Source organism: Lynx rufus, unplaced genomic scaffold (assembly GCF_022079265.1).
Source record: "Lynx rufus isolate CCGP_SWC_20201006 ecotype Redwood Valley unplaced genomic scaffold, mLynRuf1.p SCAF_7, whole genome shotgun sequence".
NCBI classification, from domain to species: domain Eukaryota; kingdom Metazoa; phylum Chordata; class Mammalia; order Carnivora; family Felidae; genus Lynx; species Lynx rufus.
Genome location: NW_025814889.1, coordinates 71900546 through 71928005, shown reverse-complemented (window position 1 = coordinate 71928005; position 27460 = coordinate 71900546). Strand labels below are relative to the sequence as shown.

The following is a 27460-nucleotide window of genomic DNA, read 5'->3' as shown; positions in this document are numbered from 1 at the left end:
ATCCACAGGGAGAAAAGGGTGTGTTCCTTGAATGTGTTTGCAAAAAGAATTTGTACTACTTTCTCCTAAATGGGATGCTTTTTTTTTTCCTCTAAGTGAGATGCTTTTTAATACTATGCTTAAGGTATTCAATCTGCTAATCTCAGCCTTAGAATGGGAGTTTGGACTTTTAAAAAAACTCATTGGACTTTAAAAAAAATTAAAGTAAAACAAGTTATATATGCAGACAACTATGTCCCTTTGCATTTTTATCTTTTATTTTGACAGCCTACCTGTAATTTGTGAAGGATTTTGACTGGCAGCCAAACTTAGAACAGTCAACTATTATAATTGTTTGTGTCTGTATATATTCTCAAGTGTCTTTATAGTTGAAATGAAATAAATAACAAGTTTGATGTATAGCAGTCTGCTCTAGACCAGGATTTTGGCCAGTGCTTTGTTTATTCAGTTCTGACTTTTTTGGTGTATCTATTTTTCTAGGAAGCATTTTGTGTGTGTTTATAACCAATGAGAACCGATGCTTGATTTAAAGCAAAACCTTGTTAAAAAGATTTGCATTTTGGTGCAAAAAATTAGATTAAAGCAGAATGCATACACAGTACTTGAATTATGCTAAGTAATAAATGTCCATTTAGATTTAGTCTTTAATTTTTATACATTCGTTTAGCAAAATACTGTCCAAAATACGTAGGCAGAGATTTGGATTGGAGTGACAAGAAAAGCAGTTCTGAATTTCATAAAGCATCCACCAGGGAAACTGTATTGTCAGCAGCAGTAATTACAGTAGGTAATTGTGTCATTTACCCTGTTACAGACCACTGAATGTGAGGAGCATGGGACATACCAGCTGTCACACCCTGTTAGCTTTCACGTTCTGGGATTTGCAAAACCACACTAGGACTTACTCTTGGTGAATGGAAGAAAAACAAAGATAAACTGAGATTAAAAACTATTACAGATTTGATAGACTTTTCTAGAAAATAAAAAGTGTAAATTTCTGAAAAGTTGGAAGTCAGCATGGACATTCCTTTCTTTCATGTTTGTTTCTTACAATCAAAGGCTTTTGGGCCAGAAGTAACTACAACTAAGATCCAGTTCGGCTGCTTATTAACTGTGACCTTGGAGAACTCATTTAATCTTCTGGAGACTCAGTTTCTTCATGTGGTCAATAGAATATCTGTGAAAGATGCAACCTCTAAAGTTCAACTTCCCTTTTAAATTTTTGTTTCTACCGGGAATAAATTCTCTTTTAGGTGTAGTTCCACCAGTGAACAAATTAGGGTCTCTGCCCTCATGAAACTTATAGTCTAATGAGGAAGACAGACTGTCAACACATAAGCAGACAATTTCAAAGAGTATAACAGACAGCACTGTGAATAAGGAATCCTGTAAGAAAGGGATGTGAGACAGAGCCTCTCTGAGGAGGTGCCCTCTGAGGCCTAAAATAAATTAGCTGGTGAGCCATGAAAACAGTTGGGTTAATAGCATCTCAAGAGGAGGGACAGTGAGGTGTTTTGTCTGTTCAAGGGCCAGAGAGAGGCCAGTGTGGCTGGGATGTGGGGAGAGGTAAAGGATGGCTTCACTGGGACACACTGTAGCCACAGCAAAGCCTTTAAACTGTATTTAAAAAGTGAGGAGAAATCAGGGAAGGGTTGAGAGCAAGAGGAATATCATGATCACTTTAAGTTTTGAAAGAATCATTCTTGCTGTATGAAATAAGAAGGCTAGAGGTGGGTATATTTGCATTTTAACACTAAATAAATTGGTGTTTGTATGGCCACTTAAAAATACCATGCAATTTCAAACTTACAGGGAAAATATTTTGTAGAGATGTTAGACAGGATGAATGATCACAACTGAAGTTATTTTAATATCATTTCTTCTTTTTTAAAAATTATCTTTGAGTTCCATTTTACCTTAGATGATATAGAATTGGCAGGAATAATCTCAAGGAAGGAGAAAAATGCTAACTTCATTTGTGCTGGTAAGCTTGAGTTTTTTAGCCCAACTCAGGAAAGATTTTGAGATATGAAAATGTGTTGCTGGATTTGATTAAATACAGAAAAATGAACACTTTCCTAGGTTTTTTTTTTTTTCTCTAGAATAGTTGAACAGGGACAGAGAGAGGAGAGTTCAGGAGTATAAATCCAATTAGACCTGAAGAAAGCCTTTTGTTGCAAGCATTCAGCATGCAGGCCTGGAGCTTCGTATAATATTCTAGATGGAATATTCTCTTCTGTTGGTATGTCATGCCAAACTGATTCATATTTTTTTATGCATGGAAACATTCAATCAACAAACAAAGAAGGAGCATTAGTTTCCAGTCAGGCATGCTCCCAAACACTCAGGGTATAGCAGAAGTACCCGCAGAAAGCATGGTGGTGATAATATGTTTGACTAGGGAGCTAGGGGTCTCCTTCTTTCAAAGCTACATTTTCACTTCAAATGTACATTCTATCCTCACCTAGATGGGCAGGGACAACTAGGAAATTGATTGGTACCCATTATGGCAGAACTAACTGTAACTATTCCTTGTTATGTCAGTTGGGATATAAAAACAAAATACATCTTTCTTGTCATTAAGGAGATCATGACCTAGAAGCAAAGAGTGGTAAATAAATAGACAATAGCAATCCAGGGTGTTTGTTCAGTGCTATGATAGAGGGAAGCACAGCAAGCTAAGAAACCAGGTTAGGCAAAGATGCTGAGTTATGAAAGCCATGAGGTAGTAGTAAAGGGAATGGGAATTTAAAGAAAGAGGACAAATAATGCTCTTTGCTCCTCCTATCTTCCTGTTCCCAAAAATAAATATATAATTAACATCAGTATTGCACTTTTCCTAACATTCAGGTATTCAGAAATGTATGTATGTATGTATGTATGTATGTATGTATGTATATCTGAATGGTTTACATGTTTCCTTCCAGAGAATTCTGTTTCTCAAAGGTTTCCAGTCATGATCCCATCATTTTGTTTTTCCTAGATCTCAGACTTTTAAGAATGGTCATGTCTCACTTTCAAAATAATCACTTTGATTTAGTGTCTTAGTCTGTTACAGATATAACAAAATACCATAGACTAGGTGGCTTAAACAACAAACATCCCTTTCTCATAGTTCTGGAGGTTGGGAAGTCCAAGATGAAGGCGCCAGCAAGGTTGTTGTTTGCTGACAGCCGACTTCCTGGTTCATAGATGCCTGACTTCTCTGTGTGGGTGGAAAGGGTGAGGGATCTCTCTGGGGTCTCTTTTGTAAGGACGCTAATCCCATTTGTGAAGTTTCCACCCTCGTGGCTAATCATCTCCCAAAGGCTCCACCTCCTAAAATTGCCACACTGGGGGTTGAGCTTCAACATATAAACTTTGGGAAGATGCAAATATTCAGTCCATATTTAGTTTATCATCTTGTCTTGGAGTATAATGGGTTGAGGATGGAGAATGCAGACACCATATTAGAAGACAGAGAAGCAGAACCAGTCAACAGGGAAGTAAGTGATACTCCACTGGGTTGATCTGCCACAGAGGCCCAGCATGCTATATGAGCCTGCTATTCCTTGGTAACTGCAAGTATTTCCATTTTGCCTCTTGCCTTCCTCCTTTATCCCACTTTATCTTAAAGGGGACCTTCTGAGTGAATGGATTTTATCATTTGTGGGAAGATATGTGGAACATGTTTAAATAACACTGAAAGCAGGAGCCTTTAAATATATTTCCGTGCCACTTGTACCAGATCCAGGCCCCCAGAGAAGAGAGGAGAGGAAAGAAGGCAGAGATGAGGGAGGCGCTGGGTATAATTAGAGGAGGGAAGAATGAGAGCGGTGAATACAAAGAGCAAGTGTTTTCCCCAGAGCAGGACATTGCGGATTGTAATTAAAATATACACTTGCAGTCAGGGAGAAGATTACAAGTTGAAATTTTTCAAAACTTATAATTGATACTGTGAAGAATGAAAGAAAGCAGGATGAGTAAATTGAAGAGGAAGGAAAGGAAAGTTTGCAGTTGGGAAGCAAGGGCAGGAAGCTGAGATGTCATAAGACAAGTTCTCAAAGGAGAAGGGAAAGTTAGGACAGGTAGGCTCCAGATTCACCTCCACTTGCTGTGCTGCTGTTCCTGGAGCTGTACATCTTCTGGTCTTGAGGTCAAATTTCCAATCACATCCACGCAGCAATCTGATTGGGATCCTGGAGGCCAAAGGCTCAAGGACAAATAATGGGCATAAAGAGAAGGGAAGCGTTGTCAGCTTGTTCAGATGGGGTGCACGCTACTCAGGGAAGGTGACTGATGACACATGGTTGACAGAGGAAAGTCTTTCTCAAACTCCTCTGAACACTTGTGGTGATTTCTGGGACATGGGGCCCCTTGGTGAGAAACAGTGAGAAAAGAATTACTACATTTGAAGGGAACTCATCAAGTGAAAGTGAGTGATTCAGAATGAGGTTTAGAATAAAAGCCATTTCAAAGTCTTTTCTGAAAAGAATAGACTGTAAAAAAGAAGAGGCACTCTAACTATATTGTCAGAGGAGAAAATCCTTTTTGGATCTTAAAAAAAGGTGGCTTTCTAAATGACAGAAAAAAGATTTTGCTATACTCCTAAGTTGGTTCCTGCCTCTCAAGAACTAAACAAAACACAGGTGTAAATGAGATACGAACTTGCTACCTAACATCTTTATATATCCAGGGCAGAGAAATTATATGCATACATACATGTGCATATACACAGACTCTTACATAATACATTCACACACATGCACCTACATGCATACACATAAAGACATACAATTATGTGTATTATTTTTATGAGGGAACATCTTTAAATATCTTCAGGATAAGAATTCTGCCTTATTCATCTTACAACAATCACAACTCTTATATAAGCATGGTAAAACTTAACACATATCTATAATATCAGTAAACATTATTACAATTAGAAATATGAAAGGATATTAAAAGATATTAGCTTAAAAATGTCAAAGTTAGTTAAGTCACTTTACACCGCACACATAGAAGCATGACATAAAGGTGCACAAAAATATCCATATCTTATTATGTTTTATTAAGGATACTTAAACTATATATATATATATATATATATATATATATATATATATATATAAATCATTTGGACCTGAAAATCGTCTTGTATCTTGTATTTTGCTGTGGTAGAAACTCAAATAGCATGCTCTAAGAGAGATGGATTTTGAAATGAAGCTCATTTTTAAAATTAAGCCCCCAAGTGAAAAGGTTGATGGATCTCCTTTGTCCCATAGTCCCAACCCTTTAAAATCTGAGGAATCATTTTATTTTCTGTAAGAAGTTAAAAGGTCAGAATATAGCATTTGATCCAAGTGTGGATTTCTTCTAAGCTCATCTTAAACTTCAGTGGGAAGGCTATCCAGGTTGAAACACTAAGGTTGTTTTTCTTCAATAATTTTATATTTAAAAAATTCCTTTTTTATATTGTATGTTGTTTTGTTTTGAAACTCTTGTTCTGGTATAGTGTGTCAAATATACTCGTTAATATTATTGGGTTTTTTAGTAGGTATTAAAGCAGGGCGGGCCTTAGAGCTTTCAGTGAAGGACCAGATTACATGGTGCTAGGTGAGGATGATTTCTCTTCTGGCAGAAGTTTTCACTAGCTTAATGAACACTTTTCCTTTCTTTCCAAAAAATCTAAATAAATGGAAGCACATGCCTCTTACCAAATTAGGGGGCAGCACTGACATAAAAACATAGGAGTAACAAACTTGAACTTTTGCTTTGGTGAAGGTCTCATGGTCTCTTAAGCGATGCATAAATACTGCTGTAAATCATAAATCCCAGACAAGTTACATGGATTTTGGGTGAATACAATGTGAAATGTAAAATATCAGATGTGAAATACTCTGAGAAGCTGAAAGCACTGATTTTTTTTTTTTTATAGATTGAAGCCTATTATTCATTCATCTACATTTACCAAGTGCCTAAAATGTGTCATGTGTTATGGCAAGGACTAAGGATTGAAATATCTATAATAAAAATTCTCTGTCTTGAGAAGTATATTGACTGATGGGGGGGGTGGATAAGACAATTAACAATCCCTGACAGCGTGATAAGGGCTAGTCTAATACTAACTCATGAAACATTACTCTAAGTGCTTTCCATACATTACCTTAGTTAATCCTTGCAACTCTATGAAGAACATATAAGTCCACAATCCCATATCTACAGTTCTGAACTTCAAAACCTCCAGACAGCTCTAGAAGTTGAATGTTTATTTTCAAAATTCATTTGGAAGCAAACTTTAATCTGATATGATGCTATTTCTCATCATTGTTTATCCAATTTGATATGAATAGTCATACTTTTACTACAGAAATATTTGTTTGATTACTGAGTATTGTCCCGGATCCTTCTGGAGATTTTACTTGTGTACCATTATTATTAGTCCATTTAACAGAGGAGGAAACTGTAATTTCAAGAGGTTAAATAATTTGCTCAAGATCTGACAGGTAGTAAAAGGCAGAGTCAGGATTTGATCAGAGACCATCTGACTCCAAAGTCCATAGTTTTAACTACAATATATTCTAGCTTCCAAATGTTATAATGGAATTGAGCACAAATAGTATGGGGCTTATGTAAGTTTTAAGAAAGGTTTTCTAAAGAAGGAGGCATTGTTTGGTCTGAATGGGAGGTGAATAGGAAAGTTAGGCAAAGAAAATGAGGACGGGCTTTCTGGGCAAAAAGCAGAGACCTATGTGAAATATACAGGGATTGGCTGGTATGATGGTGGGCCTTTAGAAGAGTCTCAGTAAATGATATTATGTAAAAATGATGCAATGGGAGAGTTTTAAATGGTGCACTTTAGTGAGAGCAAAGTGTCATAATGAAATCTTGATGAGTAGGTGGTGCTTTGATGGCTAGTAAGAACAAAAATGATTAAGAGAGAAGAGAGAATGGGGAAGAGAGAGATAGAGAAGATCAGATTTTATTTGAAAAGTCATTATAACAATGGTTTAGAGATGTACCAAACTGGGGACAGTGTTGTCATCATGAAGCTATTGCAATATTCCAAAGGAAATATTTCATGCCCAAATTTTAACAACTTAAGAGTAGCAGAATGAAGACAGGGGTGGGGGCTGTGGAAATGAGAACAGTCAAGGAAGTAGAATCCAGATGAATTGGTCCCCAGATGTGGTAGTTGGGGGACGGGAAGTCTCTGGTGACCCCCCACATTCCTGATTTGGGAGGAAGAAAGCCTTAAGGATAGATTTAGGTACAGATTCACCTGTGGGTGGGAAATCTGAGAGTATTCTTCCCTGATGACCTGGATAGTCTTTTGTGAAGTTATTGATGGGGTTATGTGCCACAAGTGAGAGAGAGAGTATGGGACAGGCATTCGAAGAAAGAGCAGCATAGCTGCTGAGTGGAATGGAAGAGAAAGCAGGAGATGTGCACACTGTCACCACAGAATATCTTGCATATTTTGCATTAGCAAATCTCTAACTATTTTGCATGTTTAATTGAGATATACTTTATAGTTATTGACTCACTAACAAATATTCATTGGAGACTAGTTTGTGCCAGTCATTGTGTTGGATGTTGGGGGTAATTGATGAATTAGATCTAAGGTTTGCTATCTAGGTGGTTATCTGACACAGATGTTGACTAGTGAGTATTTACTCAGTGTATTGTTACCATCAGTAGAGGAAGTTCACTTTCCTAATATGATCTTTGCTTTTATAGTTTGACTTCTTAATCTATTTTTCTTCTTTGCCATAAAAACCAAACCAGACAAGACCACACCAGACCAAAACAAGAACGAGAATAACAAAATTCCTAAAAGTAAGAAACCCTCTTCTATTCATCTCACCACCATCTCACTCCCAGTTGCCCAGGTTTGAAACCTGATTTATTTTGGGGCGCCTGGGTGGCTCAGTCGGTTAAGCGTCCGACTTCAGCTCAGGTCATGATCTCACGGTCCGTGAGTTCGAGCCCCGTGGCAGGCTCTGTGCTGACAGCTCAGAGCCTGGAGCCTGCTTCAGATTCTGTGTCTCCCTCTCTCTCTGCCCCTCCCCCACTCATGCTCTGTCTCTCTCTGTCTCTCTCTGTCTCAAAAATAAACATTAAAAAAAAAAAGAAACCTGACTTATTTTCAATGCCTCTCATCCTCCTGTTTCAAAAATTGATTCACTGTTGGGCTTATCAGTTGTATGCATAAATTGACTCCCCTTCCACCATCATTTTGTCCATTCTTCTTCATTCCCTCTCTTTAACATAGTTTCATTCCAGAGAAGCATAGGGATTGGGATACAGAAAATGAATGACAAGGGTTTTGGACCTTATGATGTGGCACTTACTTCCCAACCATTCTTCCTCCCTCCTGTAGTACTTCCTCATGCTGCACATACATTGCTCAGCACAGTGCTTGCCAGGTGATAAGCACTCATTTTCTATTTGCTTTTTGCCTATCACTCTCCTCCTCCTTATCCTTTTGCTTCACCTCTCAGTGTTGCACAGACTCCTGTCACAACTCCCAGTAGTAACCTAACTCTGACTCAAAAGGAAAAAACTGAAAGGAATAAAGAAGGACTAAAATGAGAGAGAACAATGCTGGCTTGCTAACATAGAACACCCAATTTGTTAGGGGAAGTTGGTCTCTCCTCCTCTACACACTGCTGTTAATTTCCCTAAAACTCAACTCCCATTTTATCATGCCTCTTATTTGGAAGAGGCTATTTATTGCCCACCAGATAAGTGGCAACTTACTGCCCACCAGATAAAAATCATGTGGTGTTCCTGACCCTGTCCATACTGATTCCTCATTATTCCCTATTGTTCCTCACCTGTGCCTGCTCAGCCACTTCAGGACCCTGCCACAGCTCATGCTTTTGACCTTTTTCACCTGTGTTCTCTCCCCACAGGACATGCTCTTTTCCATCTTTACCCTTTTCCTGTTAAAACTGCTCCTATCTTTCAAGACTCACTTGTTTGGCCTATTTCCTACACAATACTTCCCTAGACCCCTCAGTTAATCCTCATCTCTCCTTCTTTAAGTCTCAAGAGATCATTGTTGATAGCTTGTAGCTTTTTAAAACACTGAAGGCAAATTCTGGCCTTATCACTTCAAAGTTACATGACATTGGGCAAGATATGTATTTTCTCTAAGAAAGCTCTATATTCCCATTTGTAAAACAGGAGTAATAATAGTGCCTTCCAGGAAATGTTTCTGTGAAGATTGAAGGGCATAATGAACATAAAACACTTAGTACAGTGCTTTATAGCATCTAGTAAGCACTTAGCAATTAGCTAATGGCATTATTTTTACTATTACTATTGTTTTCTCTCTTAAAGCACTAAACAAGTTCAAGAATATATCATAGTTATCTATTCATATCATAAATCCTCTAATAGTTCAAAAGTCTCTTGAGTTCATTGAGTTCATGAATCCCAGTTCATGCATCTTTGCATCCTCTAGAGGCTAGAATAATCAAAAGGCTAGAATAACATAGAGAAGCTTCAGAAATATTCAGAAATACAAATCATTTGTTGATAGTTACAAGAATTTTGTTGCCTGACAATGTGTTTGGACAAATATAATCTCATGAAACACCAGAAAAAAAGCAAAGCAGGTTTTTTTGCTGTAAAATCAATTTGGATTACCTTCCAAAATTATTGTAAAGATACAGAGGAAATTTGCATGGGCGTTAGTTGTTCAGATTCTTGATCAAATAAGTATTAGGAAGAGAGGCTGAATGTACCAGTGAAAGGACTAGAAGAAAATAAACCAAGCATGTCAGAGAAAAGAAGTCTGAACAAATTCCTAGATGCCAAACAAACTGAGGAATAACAAGAAGTCAGTATTGAATTGGTGTGGTTAGTGAACAGGAAACTTGAGTAGTGAATAAGAAATACTTGGGTGTTAAAAATGAGTTTTAGTTGGTTTGCTGCTAATGTGGCCACTGAATAGGGTTAAAGTATAGTTTCTTGTAGTCCCTTTAACAGTGTTAAAATTAGATTTCCATTAAAATGACACTGTGATAGATTTTTTTCTCTAATATAAAGTGAATAAGGAAGGTAATCATAAGAAACAAAGAACAGCTTTTGGTAAGTATGATAGCAGGCGTCTTTTTTCCTGACATAACCATTGAAGGTAGTGCATTTTGGAAATCAGAGAAACGTCTGAAATTCATTTGATTTCAGAAAAGATTATGAAAAGAGAAAGCTCTGTGAGACATTTACATTTTCTCCACAGAACTGAAACAGAAAAGAAAGGACATTGTATGGCTAATAGAGGCAAAATAAAATTTGCCACTGAAGTAGATAATACGATGAGAAAGTAACTAATATTTATCAAGTAACTCTTATTTGCCAGGGTCTTTATACTCATCATGCAAATTTACTCTTCACAATAGTTCTAATATAGGTCTCAATCTCCTCATTTTAAACTTAGGAAGATCAGCTTACTTTCTCAAGGCCAGTGAGAACTAGGTTAAAATGGCATCAAAAGTCAAGCCTGTCTAGAAAACTTCCGTATAACACTGCCTCCCTGCTATTGCTCTTTAAAATAGTACATAATTTTCCCATTTTTTTCTTCATTGTCCTTTACACTGAGTTACAGTCCTAGTACAGAAAAGTTGATGGAGGACATTTTAAACCATTCAATGAATTGTAACAATGTCCCTGAGATTGAATAGTCACGAGGGCATGCATGTTTTGATTGTAGGCATATATATTGTTGGTGGCAGCAAACACAACTTCTTCATATACCAGACCATTAAATATTGGGGGTGGGGGAGGAAGGAGGAAGAAGAGGGAAGGAGGCAATTCTAGTTCTTTTTTATAGACCCCCAAGCCCTCTGCCAATTGTTGAATTGTAATACAAAACATTCTTTAGATTCAGTTTGTGTTCATTTTGACAAGATCTGCCATAGAATGATTATTGTGTGAATGTAGTAAGGAGCTGGGGCAAGTCCAAAGAGTTGTTTAGTTTGCTCAATAGATATGGCATATTTTATCTGAGGACTCACTGTGTTGCTATTCTTTTTAGAGTAAAACAAGAGGTCTCAGTATTATAGACCTACGGACTATCTTGTTCTCTTCCTCTTCACTAGCCAGTGTAGGTAACTACAAACTTACTTTGGTAGGAACACTTAGGAGTGAAGTTTGTGGGTGAGTTTTAGCAAGCTCATGGATGTCCTAAGGCAAGCAATCTGGTCTACTGAAATATAAGACGAAAATGACTAAGCAACTCTATATGTTTGAGATAAGTCATCCTTCTAAACAAATAGTTTGATGGTTTTATTTAACAGCTTCTCAAGAGTAATTTACAGGCTGTGGACTTCCTTGCTCCAAGATTTATTTAGGCTTAAGCCTGAGCGAGCTTCTTCTCAGGTTTCTAATAAGCAGATAATAGTTAAGACCCGAGGTAGGTTGTCACTATGTTTAGAGCCTTATCCTGCCACGGTCTAGGAGAGAATTTACTCATTGTAAATTTATATTCCAGGAAACACTTGGGTCAGAGAGAGCAAAGAAGCTTTCTTTGTGGCACACCTACATGTTATGATAGCTGCTGTTTTCCCAACATTTCTGTATTTGGACAGGAGAGTAGAAGATCCAGCCTAACAATATAATTCTTGTAACTGAAAAAAATCCATCAGAGGAAAAGAAAGGCTCTGTGAGAATAGTGGGCCTGCCGTGAAGGTATATTATAATTTGTTACCAGAAGAGCAGAATCTACAGTATAAAGGTGTCAGTCAGAGGATCTAGTATATTGTTGGGGGGTATAAAGCAGAATTATCCAGAAGTGGCGGGCTTTGTTACAGGGGCCCGACCAGGTGTCAGAGGAGAGGACTCCTGGATACTGGAGATGTCTGTTTGCCAAACTGCGTTAATGATGAGCTTCCAGAGATTTTTGAGTTGGAGGAATGAGTGCTTGAGTCTAAGTTCTGTGAGCTGGTCACTTTGTTTTACAGACATTTGCACTTAGCCATGTTGGTATCTTCCTTTTCTTTTAAAAGCTTCTCTCAATCTTGAGAAAATGTAGATTTTAGTATGAACAGAAAGTACCTCAGTGCTTAGCCCTAAAGTGTTAAAAATACTAGATAATACAAAAAAAGAGATAACTTCCTACTTGTAAAGCAATGGAGGACTCCACATATGACAAGGAGACATTAAATGGTATAAACATTAAAACCCAAAACCTCTGGGGGCGCTGAGGTGGCTCAGGCGGTTAAGTGTCTGGCTTCAGCTCAGGTCATGATCTCACAGTTCATGGGTTCAAGACCCAAGTCAGGCTATGTGCTGACAGCTTAGAGCCTGGAGTCTGCTTCAGATTCTGTGTCTCCCTCTCTCTCTGTACCTCCCCTGCTCACAATCTGTCTGTCTCTCTTAAAAATGAACATTAAAACAATTTAATAAATTAAAAAAAACCAAACCTCTAGACAATTGCAAAGAAGAACACATTGTGCAAAGAATCACATAATGTGATTAAAAAACACATTAGGCAACACACACACATTAAATATGTTCAGGCAGCCCTACCACATGACAGTCAATAACCTAGATTTAGGAGTCAGATGTTGTGATTCACAACTCGACCACTTACTAGCTGTGTGATCTCAGAAAAGCCACTTAACCTCTTCAAGCCTAGTTTAATTTTCTTTTTTTAAATAGTGATGATGTTTCCTAATTAATATGAAGATATTAAATGAGATATCTCCTATTAAATGAGATAGTGTATATTACAAAGTGTGTGGTATGTCGTAAGCACTAAATTGTAGCTACGATTATTACACATCATTCACGTTGATTCAAATTTGTAAGAGGCTCAAGATTCCAAAACAAAAGGAGCAAAATACATGAATACTATTTCAATTTGGAATCTGCACCTTCCCTACATACATAAAAATATCCATGTCAAATGCTCCATTCTCCATGAAGTCATTCTTGAAATCCTATCTGACCCAACTAGAAATGACTTCTTCCCTCTTTGCAGCCCTCTGTAAACAGGTTTCTTCTTTACTTCGGTATTTCTAACAATGCCCTCATGTGGCACTTGTGGTTTTGTGTTATCTCCCCAACTAAACTATAAGCTTTTGAGGGAGCTACCATTTATAATCACATTTTTAATCCCGCAAAAGTCTTAATATACAACAGACCTTGAATAAAAATTGTATTAAATCAAATTGTAGATATATTTAAATTACTTTTCACTCCTGTTTTTCTGTAGTATTTGCATTTTGTATCATAGTGAAATCCTTGAAGAGAACATGTGCTATGTGTATTGTATGTCTGTGTTGATATCATTGTAAGAAAAGCTATGTGAATTTTAACATGGCCATTTTGTCCCTAGATAGTTCATTCATTCTAGAAACAGCTCAATATGAATACCAAATTTCAAGCCCAATTTAAGTCCGACTATGACCAGATGACCTGTTGGGTGTGGAGTCTTAAAATGATTTTAGAGACATTAAGCTACTCAGGTTAGGGGTTGATCAATGAGACTAAAATATTATTTCTGTGTGACATTTGCATTTAGATAAATCTAAGTGTACATATTATCACTTTTTATAGAGAGGAATTTTAATATATTGACCCTTGTCACTGGTATGAAATCAGTTTTATATAGTACATAAAGGTGCATGGCAATTATGGCACATAGGACAAATTTTTCCCCACTATTATTGTACAGTCATTGATTCTATATTTAATGTACTGTAATAATTGACAACCACATTACTTTTGTTTAGTAATGTTTGAGTTGTGGTGTTTCCTTTCTACATGTTTATTTTTTTCCATTTAATTTAAATTTTAAATGTGTAGATAGAAAATGTGATAAATTTTGATTAAAATAACCATATGTTTTTAATGAAGAGCAGTTAGAGAGAAGTGTATTTGGTTTCAATCCTAGCATTTATCTGGACCGTCATACTGTCATGTCATACGAACAATGAAAGGTTTAACTGAAGATGTGCAAATAGCATTAATTCCTAGGAACTGGATATTGTGAACATCAGATCTGAAATGTCTGCTTTTCAATATACATGAGAGAAAAATTGGAATTCATTTACTACTACATCCTGCCATGCCTCTTCTCAAACATTGTGACATAATATTGATTTAAATTTTTTCTTAATATTTCCCTCCTGATTTTATTTAATTTAACTTATTGTATGTTACAAATGTTAGAGGGAGCATGAAAAATGGAGAGGTTGCTGGTGGAGTCCTTAGGGATATGTGAGTCAGGGAAGGGGTAAGAAGTTGACATTTGACCAAAACTGGATATACAGCAGCAATAATTAACTATTTATCGAGATGACCTTATAGAATATTTGCTCCTTGCTTCATTCACATTCTGTTTTGTGGAGGGCTATCAAATTAAACTTAATTCTTCTGTGAGACATAGGCATTTTTAAAGGCTTTTCCTGAAGTCACAGTTTACTTTTAGTTGATGGTTATAAGTATAACCAAGTTTAAGTGGTGTAAAGAATTTTAAAATGATAGTGTAAAGGAATTAATATTTTGTTTTCAAAATATGTCTTGCTACCTTAATATTTGAAATATCCCTGATAAAATAAAACACCATTGTAGTAAAATTAGTAAAAAAATAAATAAATAAAAAATAAAGTTTAGATTTTTCAATAGCTTCTATTTGGCATCTAGTCTACAACTGAACAAATTGGGATTGGCTTGAATTATAATGGCAGAGAAAGTATTTCCTAGCTTTCTTCCTTTGGTCATTTATTTTTATTTTTTTAAGTTTACTTATTTTGAGAGAGAGAGCAGAGAGGGGGCAGAGAGAAAGAGAGAGAAGAAGACAGAGAGAGAGAGAGGGAGAGAGAGAGAGAGAGAGAGAGAGAGAGAGAGACAGAGAGAGAATCCCAAGCAGGCTCTGTGCTCTCAGTGCAGAGCCTCACGTGGGGACAAACCCACAAACCGTGAGGTCATGGCCTGAACCAAAATCAAGAGTCAGATGCTTAATTGACTGAGCCACCCAGCCCCCTCGGATCATCATTCTTTTAATTACTTATTTTAGAAACATTCTTTGAATGCTGAAATGAAATACAAATAAAAATACAGAATTGTTGTCCAAAAATTAACTGTTCCTGGTGGGGCATGAAGATGGAGAATCAAGGAGAAGTAGATATTTGTGATAAAATATAATAACAGAGCCTTGTATATGGTGCTGAGGAAAACAGCCAGCAGGCCCTGACTCTGCAGGAGGGGGAGAGAAGGGTATTTTTGCATAAAACAACATTTTAGTGTGATCTTTAGAAGCGATAAGAGTTTGCCAGGAGAATCCATAGGGCAGACACTTCAGGCACAGGGAAGAATATGTGTAAAGGTGTGTATTTAAAAACGTGAAAACTGTCTTTACCCTTGAATTGCTTAGGAGCACATTTACTCATTTCAGCAGTCTCTAGAGTAAATGACAACAGGGTAACCAGATCCAGGCTTGTGTAATTAATTAAAGTGTATGGGAATCATCATACTGGGTGCTAAACTGCATCTTGTTAGGCCCTTCCTCTACCCAGTGAGTTCCGTCTAATTAAGAAAACAACCAAAGCAGAGATGAAAACAGCATCAAATCAATCAGCAGCTGTCTTTAAAGAGCCTACGGCTGTCCGTATAGAGATTTATAGATTAACTGCAGCACTTTGAATTGCACTGGGAAGAAAATGGGCAGCAGGTGCAAACTTCAGAGTGTAGATTTATTTTGCTTCGGGCAGCTGACCCCAGAGGTAGGTGGACTGCCCATTCCAGTCCCTCTGAAATTTTATAGTGGTCCAAGGACAGCCCCAAGCAGGAGACCCATCTGTAATCTGGCTATTTTCTAGGTTATCATCAATGTGCTTGAATTTATAATAACTATGAAAGTTTCTGATACTAGATAATAACAGTGGAACTCTGTACAATTTGGAGAAATTCAACCAGGGATTTGGAGGATAAGGTATCTATTCATGCAATTCTAAAACCTTAGTGATTGAGAGCTCTCTTTCTTCTGAAAGATTATTGGGAATAATGTCTAAGAATTTTATTACCAGGCTAGAGTTCAAAATATTATAACTTTATACTTATATATGACACAGGGCATAATGTTAATCTTTATTTAAAAAAAACAGAGCATTCTATTTTAGTAGTTGAAATCAGTGATTTTAGTCTAATCTCAAATGAATATGCCCAAAGCACATTTACAGATACATTACTATTATAATATATTGTCTGCAATAATACATGTGTTGTCCAGAATACGAAGAGTTCTAAAATAAAAAGCAAATATTTCTTTTTGCTTTGATGATATATATTATAGTGAATTAATAGCTCCATTAATATAAGCATATTAAAATATATATTTAATTTTAGGCCTAAGTAATAATTTTGTGAGAGACCAAGTAATAAGTAGTGCCACTGTAGGCATTTTGCTGAACTAGTTTATAAGCGTTTCCTCACTTATATTTCATTTCCTACTCATTTTGATTTTGATGTTAGATCTGATTTCTTTCTCATTTTCACTGTATTTATTCCTTACATTTACATTTTTGTTGAACACTCCGCTAGAATTCTGATGTTACCTAATACTCCTGTGAACTTGGGCAGGCGACATAAGCACTCTGAGCTACTATGGACTCATTTTTAAAATGGTAATAATGATATTGGTTATGCCTCTCTCATAGGGGTGCTGGGAGAAGCAGATGATTCAGTGTTTTCTAAAGTGTCAAGTTGTACACAGTTAAAGGAAGTATCATATTGATTGCATCTTTTAAAGTATGTATTTGCACATATTATAAAGGCGAGTTGTCTTATTTAGCAGAACTCTGATACTTTCTTTGAGGAGAGAGATTCCTAAGGAGGTCAGATATTCCCCAGTAGTTTGCATGTGTATCTTTACGCCTGGCCATGTGGGTGTGGGTGTTAACTGCATCCTAACTAATTCCCAGAGCTTTAACTCCATTTTCCTACAGGCCAGGATTCACGAAGCAATATATTTCACATCCATTCCTATTACCTTGTTCATGTTACAGAGAATAATTAGGTAGCATATTTATGTCAGGACAATAACTCCCCAAATATTAACCACAGAGACTGCATACAGAGGCTCTGGGATACACTTCTGAGAATTATCCACCCTTTCCTCTCCCCTTCTGCCATTCCTTCCTCCTCCTTGGTGGGTCTTTTGTCCAAATCCTTTTGCATGCAAGGTATGTATTTCAAGAGGAGTATGCAATACTTCAAAATATGAGCTCTTCTTTAACATAGGCTTTGTGTAGGTCTGTCTGTGTTTGAAAGAAATACCATGCAGTAACCAAGATGCAGGTAGTTTAAAATACAGTCTCATTGAAAAATCTATCTTTGAGTAACAAAATTGTATTCCTCATTTCAGAACATGATGAGTGTATCACAAATCAGCACAACTGTGATGAAAATGCTTTATGCTTCAATACCGTTGGAGGACACAACTGTGTTTGCAAGCCAGGCTATACGGGGAATGGAACCACATGCAAAGGTAAAAGGTTTAAATGTCAGCCTCTCTCACATTAGGGATAAGGCAGTCCATCTTCACCTCCCTCCACCCCTTCTCATCACTGTTATCTGCCTTCTGGGTACTTCCCACAGCCACTGGGAACTTTGCAACATGGCTCATACTCTTCCCCCTGGGTTAGGTCAGTGTTTAAGCAGCCAAACTGTTCAAACAGTGTCAACTTCATGTTCCTTGACCTCCATTTCAGTGGTTTCCATCTCTGTTCCTGTCTAGCAGACCACACCCATAATCACACCCGAGCACTTTTGGACAGAACTGTTCCATCTTCGAAATCTCAGACTTCAGCTTCTTATTGTCTTACCCCAAGTCCTTCTGCTTCCAGTTGGCCCACTCTGTTTCTTCCATGACCTTTCATTTTCTGTTTCTCTGACCCTTTTCTTTCAGTTTACCAGTCTCCTCCCATGTTTAAATACTTGTTTTTGAATCCAAACATGACAGCTATTTTTTTTTTTTCACCAATACAGTCAACCTATTTGTTCTTTTAGCAAAATCCACTTGGAAATACCTCTATTTGGGATCAATCTGACAGTTTTTCTTCTCTACTCTTTTTTTTTTAAGTTTCTTTATTTTGGGAGAGAAAGAGACAGAGTGTGTGAGTGGGAGGGGAACAGAGAGAGAGGGGGAGAGAATCCTAAGCAGGCTCTTCCTTGGCAGTGCAGATCCCAACGTGGGGCTCGATCCCACAGATTGTGAGGTCAGACCTGAGTGGAAACCATGAGCTCAATGCTCAACCTACTGAGCCACCTAGGTACCCCTCTACTCTCTTTTGAACTGTTGAGTAGTAAGTTAACTGGGAATATTGGGTCTCCACATGTTATAGTTTCCCATTTTAGCTGGTTTGTCAATGCCAGTCAATAATTCTTTTAAAAGTCCTGCTGAGCTCAGATTTTCATTTCCATCAGTGGATGTTCCCACAGTACTTCACCACCGTCCCCTGATACATTCTTTCACCAGTGCCCTCTTTTCTTTTATCAGATGAGCTTACCTCCTCCTTCACAATAGAGGTTCTATTTTGGAAACTGCTAACTCCCATAGGCTAAAGTCCATACTCTGTATATGTCATGTAGATTTATTTATGATTTGTATAATTTAAACATTTTAAGCTTCAAAACTTCCCATTTCTCAAACACACGTGCCCATTGTCCTGGAGTTTGCTAAAATCAATTTTCTATGACACTGTGTATATGGGAGGTAGGAAATAACAAGGGATGGTTGTTAATACCATGTCCCATGAGCATGAATCTTTTAAGACCTGGTTTATAAGAATACATTGGATGCAGATATCAATGGGCAAGAGGATTACTCTGGTTTATAAAAGTCTATGGGAATGTTTCATTTAGAGCAATGTGAACAAGGCCTACTCACTTTGAGGTCTAAATCCCACAAAGATTTTCTCAGAGATACTAGACAAATCCTGAGAAAAGCCAGAAGTTTAATGTCCATTGCATAGTGTAACTGAATGCCTAGGACTTCCTCAGAGCACCCAGATATTCTGAGAGCTTGGTGGGGAGAAGTTAATATTTCATCTGGGAGACCAACTTCTCACTCTTATTTCTATTTCACTCTGACTCCTAATTAATGTGACAAATGTTTATAGCATAAAGAACTCTTGTAATCATGAGCAGATCCAGATAGGTAATTCTTATCTTTGAAGGAAGGAGAACTTTCATGGATCCATACAGTTTTACCAGAAGTTAAGTCAACAGGCTGCCTGAATACAGATTCTCCAGTTCATGTGTGTATCCCTACTGGGAATGTCAAACGCTGAGAGATAAGTAATGTAGACATAGGATCTGAATCATTGAGTCCTGTGCTCTTCCTTAAACATTACTCCAAAGAAGATACACATGTGGTCTAGGAGATGTACACTTTATTATTTATGAGGTTTACATTCTTAATCTCTTTGCGAATCCTTGGTGACTAGGTATTCTTTTTGCCTTGGATGAAGACAGACTAGGACTTATGACCAAAGAAGCTAAATGGCCTCTTTGTGTCCCTTCCTTTAACTCAGCAGCAGAATCTTGGATTGCTACATTTTACCACTCAAAGAAAGTACATCCTAACTAATGAGAGGAAGCACATGCCAGAAAAATTGCGAGAAAGCTTTTATCCCAATGCCTGGAAAAAGCTGGTCTAACTCATCCATTACAGACCAGGGAATGGCCCCTGAGATTCACAGAGCCAAAGAATAAGCTGAGGTGGAAACGGAAGCATCTAAGGGTACTCAGTCTCACCCATCTTGTTTTTCTCACCTTCTTTGAATCAGGCGGCACAACTCAAAAGGTCTCACTTGCAATAGCTCGGATTTTGGCTCCCTTTCCTAGTCACAGACAAATTCCCCTCACTCACAAACCTACTCTAACACAGCAAGATTTGCAGTGCCTTTGCCCCTGATCCTGGATCCTGACCTGTCCTCAGTAGAGGACACTAAGGCTCTTCCTGAAGACCACTACAGCAAATTCTTAACCATTGGCCAGTTCATCACTTGGATTTAGAAATTTTGTGAAAGCTGGGGCATTTCTCCAATACTCTGGCACTTTGGCCAGAATTTCATAGGAGTCAGTCATTTCCTATTTCGTTATCATTCTCTACATGGTGGTTTTCTCCTTAAGAAAACTCTAGGATAGCTGCCTTTTTTTTTTCTTCAGGTTGACAATGAGATGCAACTCTAATTCTAATGTGCTTCCTGTTGTGTAAGATTACTGCTTTTTGTTAAAAGAAAGTTTAGTGTGTCGTTTCACAGGTGAAATATTTCTTTACCATTGAAAAGAGTACTGTTTTACAAATTGGGTTGAAGTTTCTTGCCTGCATGGAAGATATTATATGAATTTGAAGTTATAATACCATATATAATTTGACGTCCACATCTCCAAGGGAATGAAGAAAAGCTAGGCTTGAAGTATCTTGAACTACTCAATTTTGAAGTATGAAAGTCATGTATCTGAATTATTTCTAGCATTTTGCAAAGACGGCTGTAGGAACGGAGGAGCTTGTATCGCCGCTAATGTGTGTGCCTGCCCACAAGGCTTCACCGGACCCAGCTGTGAAACGGGTAAGACTATCATTCCATCTTCTAGAAAATGAGTTTTTATGCCAATGTACAAAGTAATCCATGAGGAAAATAATGTTTCAAGTTTCAAGTGTCTCTCAAAGCTTGGAACTATTAATAAGGAAGTCCTAGGAGGTAGGACGTGGGAAGTTTCAGTGATGCATATTCACTGGGCATTTCCCCAAAGTCGTTCTATAGAGGTTTTGCAGCTATTATAACTAGAAGAATATTGAACATTTATAGAAAGGTGTGTGGATTTTATGACTTCATAATTCATTTTACTCATTTGGAGCCCATTTTTTCTGGGATCTGTATGACTATATTAAAGCACATTATTCAAGTTCATAGCCAACACACTTCCTAGGACATGCTACCTCCTCCATGCACGTTTGAGAATTTTTTAAAAAAAGTTTTTACCTGAATCATTCAATATTCATTCATTGTTGTTTATTTAAAAAGTATTTAAAGTTTCCTACTTTTTAATTATTCCTAGTCCAAGTTCATTTTGAACTCAGTCTGCTGGATACTAATACTAGAAACTAATATATATATTAAACATTATTTAATATATATATTAAAACATGCCGTGAAAATACTAGCTCTTAACTAAAATCATATCAATAGTAGTTTTGTTGCTTTGGGTAAGTGGGTTCTAATAGTAGATGACCCCAGAATGTCCATTATTCTCCCTAAGAGAAAGCTGCTACCTCCGGTGACTGGTGGTTACCATCTTACATTACTTTCCATAAATCTCATTACAATAGATATGGTGCAACTCCTGCTTCCATTTGACCTGCAGAGTCTGTTTTAATAAAGATGCTGACAGATAAGAATGTGAGACAGAAAATATTCTGGACCATTTGGGAAGTGAAAAGTTTCCTGAATAGGTCCTACCACTGTGCACAGAAGGATGCCCACAGAAGGGCTTGAGTCACTAGATTGTTTCTTTCTATAAGTACCTCTCAGTGATGTTCTTCAAACTTCAATGACTATTTGGTTACAAAGGTCTCTAATAGAAAATGGATAGTGTCCATCTTTGATATGTAGGACTCTTTCATAAGGGGATTATTTCCTAAATCAGAAGTTCCCAAACTTAGTGATCATGTGACTTACCCATAAGTCTTATTAACTTGTTAAATATGCAGATTTCTGGTAATTAACTATCATAGGATTTACTAGATCAAAATCAGGCACTTCTAGTGCAGTCATTCTACAATGTTTCTATCCCATAGTCTCCACCAGTACACCCAAGCACATCAGGTACTGTGGTCGTCCTGTATATCAACACCTGCGGTGACCATATTTCCTGAATACAGTATTTGGTACTGCTTCTGGTGCAGTTGTGATCAGAAATACTGGCTTTTTCATGGCATTGAAATGGTGTATGATTTTGAAATAAAGGCTGTCCCAGAAAATCTGAGATGAATAATGGCCATGCCAATTCTGCGTATCATTCTTCCACTAGGAAAAAAAAAAGGGTTACATGTGAGATTGTGAAAATCTGGAATGGTATAAGATTGATCTGAGCAATGTAAAATTTAAAACTAGGGAGTTAAATATAACCCAACAGAATATTTAGCTTTCTCTAATTATCTTTGAACTTTCAGTCTATAAGAAGACAATCCCAGACTTACTCTAAGTAGCTGTCTATAACAGCTAAGGGCTTTGAGAAGGACAAACAGATATGGGTTCAAAATCTAGTCCTACCATTTACTTGTTATGTGACCTTGGGCAAGTTACATTACTTCTCAGTATCTTATACTCTCTATACATCACCTTACTCTTCACAAGTCTCTTACAAGATAGGTATATATCCATTTAAAAAAATATATTGGGTTCAGAGTGATTAATTTTTTTCCTAAGGCCATACAGTTAACAGCTGAATACAAAATACAAAGGTCTTTCTAACTGGCAAACCCAGGCTTTTTATCTATATCAATGTGGTTTTTAAATTTCTTCTGAATTAATTCTAATGACAGAAGAGAGAGAATGTCTTCATCCAGAGCCATCCTGAAAAGGCCCACCAAAAGGGTAAATAAAATTTCATCAAAAATTATGTTTTTTTCCTAAAAATCCATTCATTTCTATTCCATAACATGTGAAAACATTTAACTTACCTACTACCCTTGAGTTAAGTTGGTGCTCTAAGACAGTGGGTCATGGTTTATCTCTGCCTTCTAGCACCTCTTGGCCCAAGACCATATTTCACTATTTGAGAAGCAAGACATTCCTGCCTCCTATCTGAGAAATTGTCAGGATAACACTTGTTTCAAAGCATCTGTCCCAGCTATTGCTCCAGGTTATATCCTAACCCCTCACCTTACACCTTACACCATTTTTGTTGATGTAGTTATAAATAGAAGTTGTGTCATTTAAAAAATAACTTCGGAGGAGAACCACATGAAATAATCTGTTCACCCATTTATTCAACATTTATTTAGGATCTTTTATATGCTGAGCACTGAACTAGAAACAGGATACAGCGGTGAACATAGGTCCTATCTGCATGGAGATTATGATCTAGTTGAGTTAGAGGGACTATAAACAGGAAAATAAATAAATACGTAAAATATTGTCAGGTAGTAGTTGCTATAAAGAAAACTAAAGCAGGGGCACCTGGGTGACTCAGTTGGTTAAGCGTCCGACTTCGGCTCAGGTCATGATCTCACGGTCCGTGAGTTCGAGCCCCGCGTCGGGCTCTGTGCTGACAGCTCAGAGCCTGGAGCCCGTTTCAGATTCTGTGTCTCCCTCTCTCTCTGCCCCTCCCCTGTTCATGCTCTGTCTCTCTGTCTCAAAAATAAATAAACATTAAAAAAAATTTTTTAAAAAATAAAGAAAACTAAAGCAGATAGTGTAAAATTATTTTTATTACCTATAGACTTTATGTATGACGAGTATTGTTATTATTGGTATTTACTTCATTACTAAAGGTTGCTAACATCAGCTTCTGTACACGTCCCAAAATTTCAGTGATTAATACAAAAAGTGCTCACTCACATCTCAGTTTGATATGTCAAATGTGGTGTTGGGGAGAGCTGAGGAGCATTGGGATTGAGCCTGCTTAAGCCAGGGGCCCTGGTTGTTGCCATTTGATGAAGTATGCCCAACACACTGCCTCTAACACCAAAGAGAAGAGGGACCATAGATGTGAAAGCATGGAGAATACACACCCACTGTTACCTCAGACCAGAAGTAACATACATGTCTGTTCCTCTCACATACCATTGGTAAGAACTCATCACATGGACTTGAGGAGTTGAGAAAATGTAGTTCAGCTGAATGTCCAGGAAGATGAAACTGGTCTGTGACCATTAGGCCAGTCTTTTGTCTTAGGTGCTGTCTGGCATTGCTATACTATTTACTCTGAACAATCAAACCATTTTCGACATTGTCTCATCTACTCAGGGAAGAACTCTGAGTGACTTCCTTCTTTAATCACTGCCTTCTTTCCACCTCTGGTAGGGATCCTTAACTTGGAATTCCCGGACACCTGCAAGTCTATGGATGGACTTTGGGGGTCCATGAATTCCCTGAATATATGTGCATGTGTACATTTTTCTGCAGAAAGAATTCAGAGCTTTTAAAGATTGCAAATGGGTTCTATAATTTCTAAATAGTTATGAACCACTAGGGAGAGAATCTTCCATGATTCATAAAGAGAACTAACTGCTATTTGATTCTGTAGAAGGTGATACAAATGTAGATATCCAATACCTTCCAGAGTTTCTTTGGGGACCTTTAATCTCGAGACCCCACACTGAATCCATCATCTCATGACTCTTGCCTTATCTCTTCTATTCCCGAAACCTGGTTCTTCACTTCTTGTCTTTATTTCAGTGAGTGGCCTTACCCACCAAGTTTTGTTGGCCAACAAACCAAGAATCACCTCCTCCCCCCCATCCCTTTTCACTTTCACATCTAATCAAGTCCTTTTGATTCTCTTTACTAGGATCCTTTTTTTTTTTTTTTTTTCCATTCTCTCTGGTAGTACAGTAGTTTAGGGCTCTGAGGTTTATCTCTCTCCAGTCCATTCTTCACAGAATATCTGAGCACACATCTGATTGTATCACTCCATAGTGAAAAAAAAAAAAAAAACACATTAGCATCCTCCGTTGACCTCACATTTCTTAACATGACCTATATGGCCCTTCAAGATTTGTCTCCTGCTTATCTACCCAGCTTTCACCCTCTTGTCCCTCTGTCTCCTCACCTCATTTACAGCCCCAGGCATTGACTCTCATGGACGTAAAGCATGTATCTTTTTCACTTTTGAATCTTCAAAACATAGTATAAGGCCTGCACCTTATTATTCAAGGTGCTCCATGAATATTGGTGAATAAATAAAGACATAAATGAGTGGTCAATTAAATGAGGAGGTAAAAGATGTGCTTGCATCCATATTAGCTGGACTTTATTGAATATTGGTTTAAAGAGGTCTTCAGGGTCATCTGGTCCTAAAGTCTGAGATGGCAGATGAGGTCACTAAGGCACAGAAGGGTGAAGGAACTTGTATAAGTTGTTTCATTATAGATACTGATCTGCAATTTAGAACTCAGGTCTTCTGACTCCTAGTCTAGTGTTTCTCTGCTCCTTCCTTCCTTCCTTCCCACCTCTCTCCTTCCTTCCTTCCTTCCTTCCTTCCTTCCTTCCTTCCTTCCTTCCTTCCTTCTTCTTTCCATCCTTCTTATGCCATGCTCTATGTTCAGGAATTTATCCTACTATCATCTCTCACGAGGTCTGGGCTTTTTCTTATGCCCACCCCTTCAACTGCCAAATATTTCTGTTGTCTTTATTGGTGAAGACTGTGGCAGTTTTTCTCTCCCAAGGTAGAGAAAGCATCAGGACTGTCAAGATTTGTAAGTGTAGGAATGGCCTAAATTTTGGCCTGCTGGAGCTGGATACTGCCTGATAGCTTAGAAAGGGGACTGATTTCCTGGCCCCAGTGGCCCTCTGTTGAGCCCTCACAATGGAATTGCTGAGCATGAAGTAATAGGATTTACTAGTTTCTTGAAAGACAGTCTAAATATGCATGACATTTACCAACCCTCGTTACTATATTGAGGTCTCTCCTGTACCCCCTCCCCTTAATTTATTTATTCTATTTCTGCATCAGTGTATCTTAGTGGAATGGTTGAATCTACTTACCAACTTCACAAAGAGGCTGTTATGTATATCTTCTGAGTAAAATTAATTTTTCATGGCCTTCTTTTTTAGCCACTGTGTAAAATCACCCACATGTACAGCATAACTTCATTTTTAATTAAACATCCTAATATTCCATCAGGTGTTTAACTTGGATTTAGCTGGGTGATTATTTCTTGGATAACTCAATAAAATGTATTAGAAACCTATGTGCTGAGGTTTAACAGCTCTCTCATTGCCATACTGTATTTATTGCACAATCACTAAACCTCAGCAAACATGTGTCTGATGATCTGATTAATATGCAAAGCTGTCTTAGTGTACTGAAAATAAATCTTTCAGTCATGATTTAAAGCATAACTCTAAAAGATGTGAGAGTCTCCTATAAGTAACTGCCAACTTAAATCAAATTAAAACGTTTATAACTGGGAAAAAGTTGGTATCAAATGGCAACGCTAAAAAAAGATATGCTGTGATATCAAAGAAAAGGAGATCAGACGTTTTGGTGATAAATGGCTCTTTTTTTCGGTGTGTAAAATAATGGGTTTCTTAGCCACAGATCAAAACATGAGATGGGATTTTAATTATTTTTAGTGAGTATTTAAATGAATATAAACTCAAGTTGCATTCCTGTTTGTGTAGCTTTTTAATATCTGTAGTTTCAAAATGATAAAAATTAAGCGTGAGGCTTATATGAATGTTGCTTTACTTCAAAGGTGACTATATATTGATTGAGGCTGATTGATTTTTAAAAGTCTACATTATTACTGTTATAGTGTAGGTAGTAAAAATCCTTTAATTCATTTATACTAACAAAGTTATTTTGCTAGTAGTAGGTACAGTTAGCATTTATTATTAATGTCAAATTGTGTTATATTTCCTGATATGGTTAAATTAGCACATTTTTCACCATTAACAGAACATATTGATTTAGTTTCATGATCATGTAGCTTTCTTTTAAAGGCATATTTTTCAGAAGCTTACATTATTTTATATCATTTTACGTGCAAAGACAAAAAAATCAGAAGCAAGGGAAAATTCAAAACATTTCTGTTACAGCATACCTTTTTTTCCCCAAAATGACTCAGAGTGAAATTCTAGAACCAAAACGTATATCTTTTTTGTGGGAGAAGAGAATTTTAGTAAAAATTTGGAGATAATACAGTTAATAAGGAAAGAAAAACTTTAGCTACCTTTGCTTTACTAGTAAGGATGATCTTTTTTAGTATTCTTTTGAATGTATTTCGCTCTAACTAAATACAAATTTTACATATATAAATCATTAAATAAACTTTATTGTAATAAAGAAAACCTGGGATGAAGGAAGTTCACCTTCTGATCCTTCACAGTGTCTGTTAAAATCACTTTTTCAGATTTGAATTGCTCAAGGGAAGAGACAAGACACAGAACCAATCATTTGGTGTCGTGTGTAATGTGGGATCCATACCCATGGAGGAATCTGTTAATTTCCCTAAGATAGAATCTCCAGTCATACTTGCTAAGATGCTTCTGGTCTTTAAACTCGGTATCTAATGATAAAGTGATTGTATTGCATTTGATGGATGAATGTGTTTTCATGGACTTTGGATAAATTAGGGATTTAGGTCTCAATGTGACTTTTTCATATCATAAATTTTAAAAAGGAAAAAGAAGAAGAAACCAAATAACTCTCACTGTAGGCTTTTTGACCATGCACTGCTTATGACTTAACTTGAGTACTTAAGGTATACCTTCTTTTTATGTAGGTGATCCTT

The 27460-nt window shown here is 37.2% G+C and overlaps 1 protein-coding gene across 1 annotated transcript in view; it reads left to right on the top strand.

Annotated features, from left to right (window-relative positions):
• Positions 1-27460, top strand: part of NELL2 (neural EGFL like 2) — a 363516-nt gene that overhangs the window by 215040 nt on the left and 121016 nt on the right. The window contains exons 14-15 of the mRNA XM_047066347.1: positions 17357-17479; positions 20472-20567. Of these exons, the coding sequence (XP_046922303.1) occupies positions 17357-17479; positions 20472-20567 (219 nt within the window). The remainder of the gene's footprint in view (positions 1-17356; positions 17480-20471; positions 20568-27460) is intronic.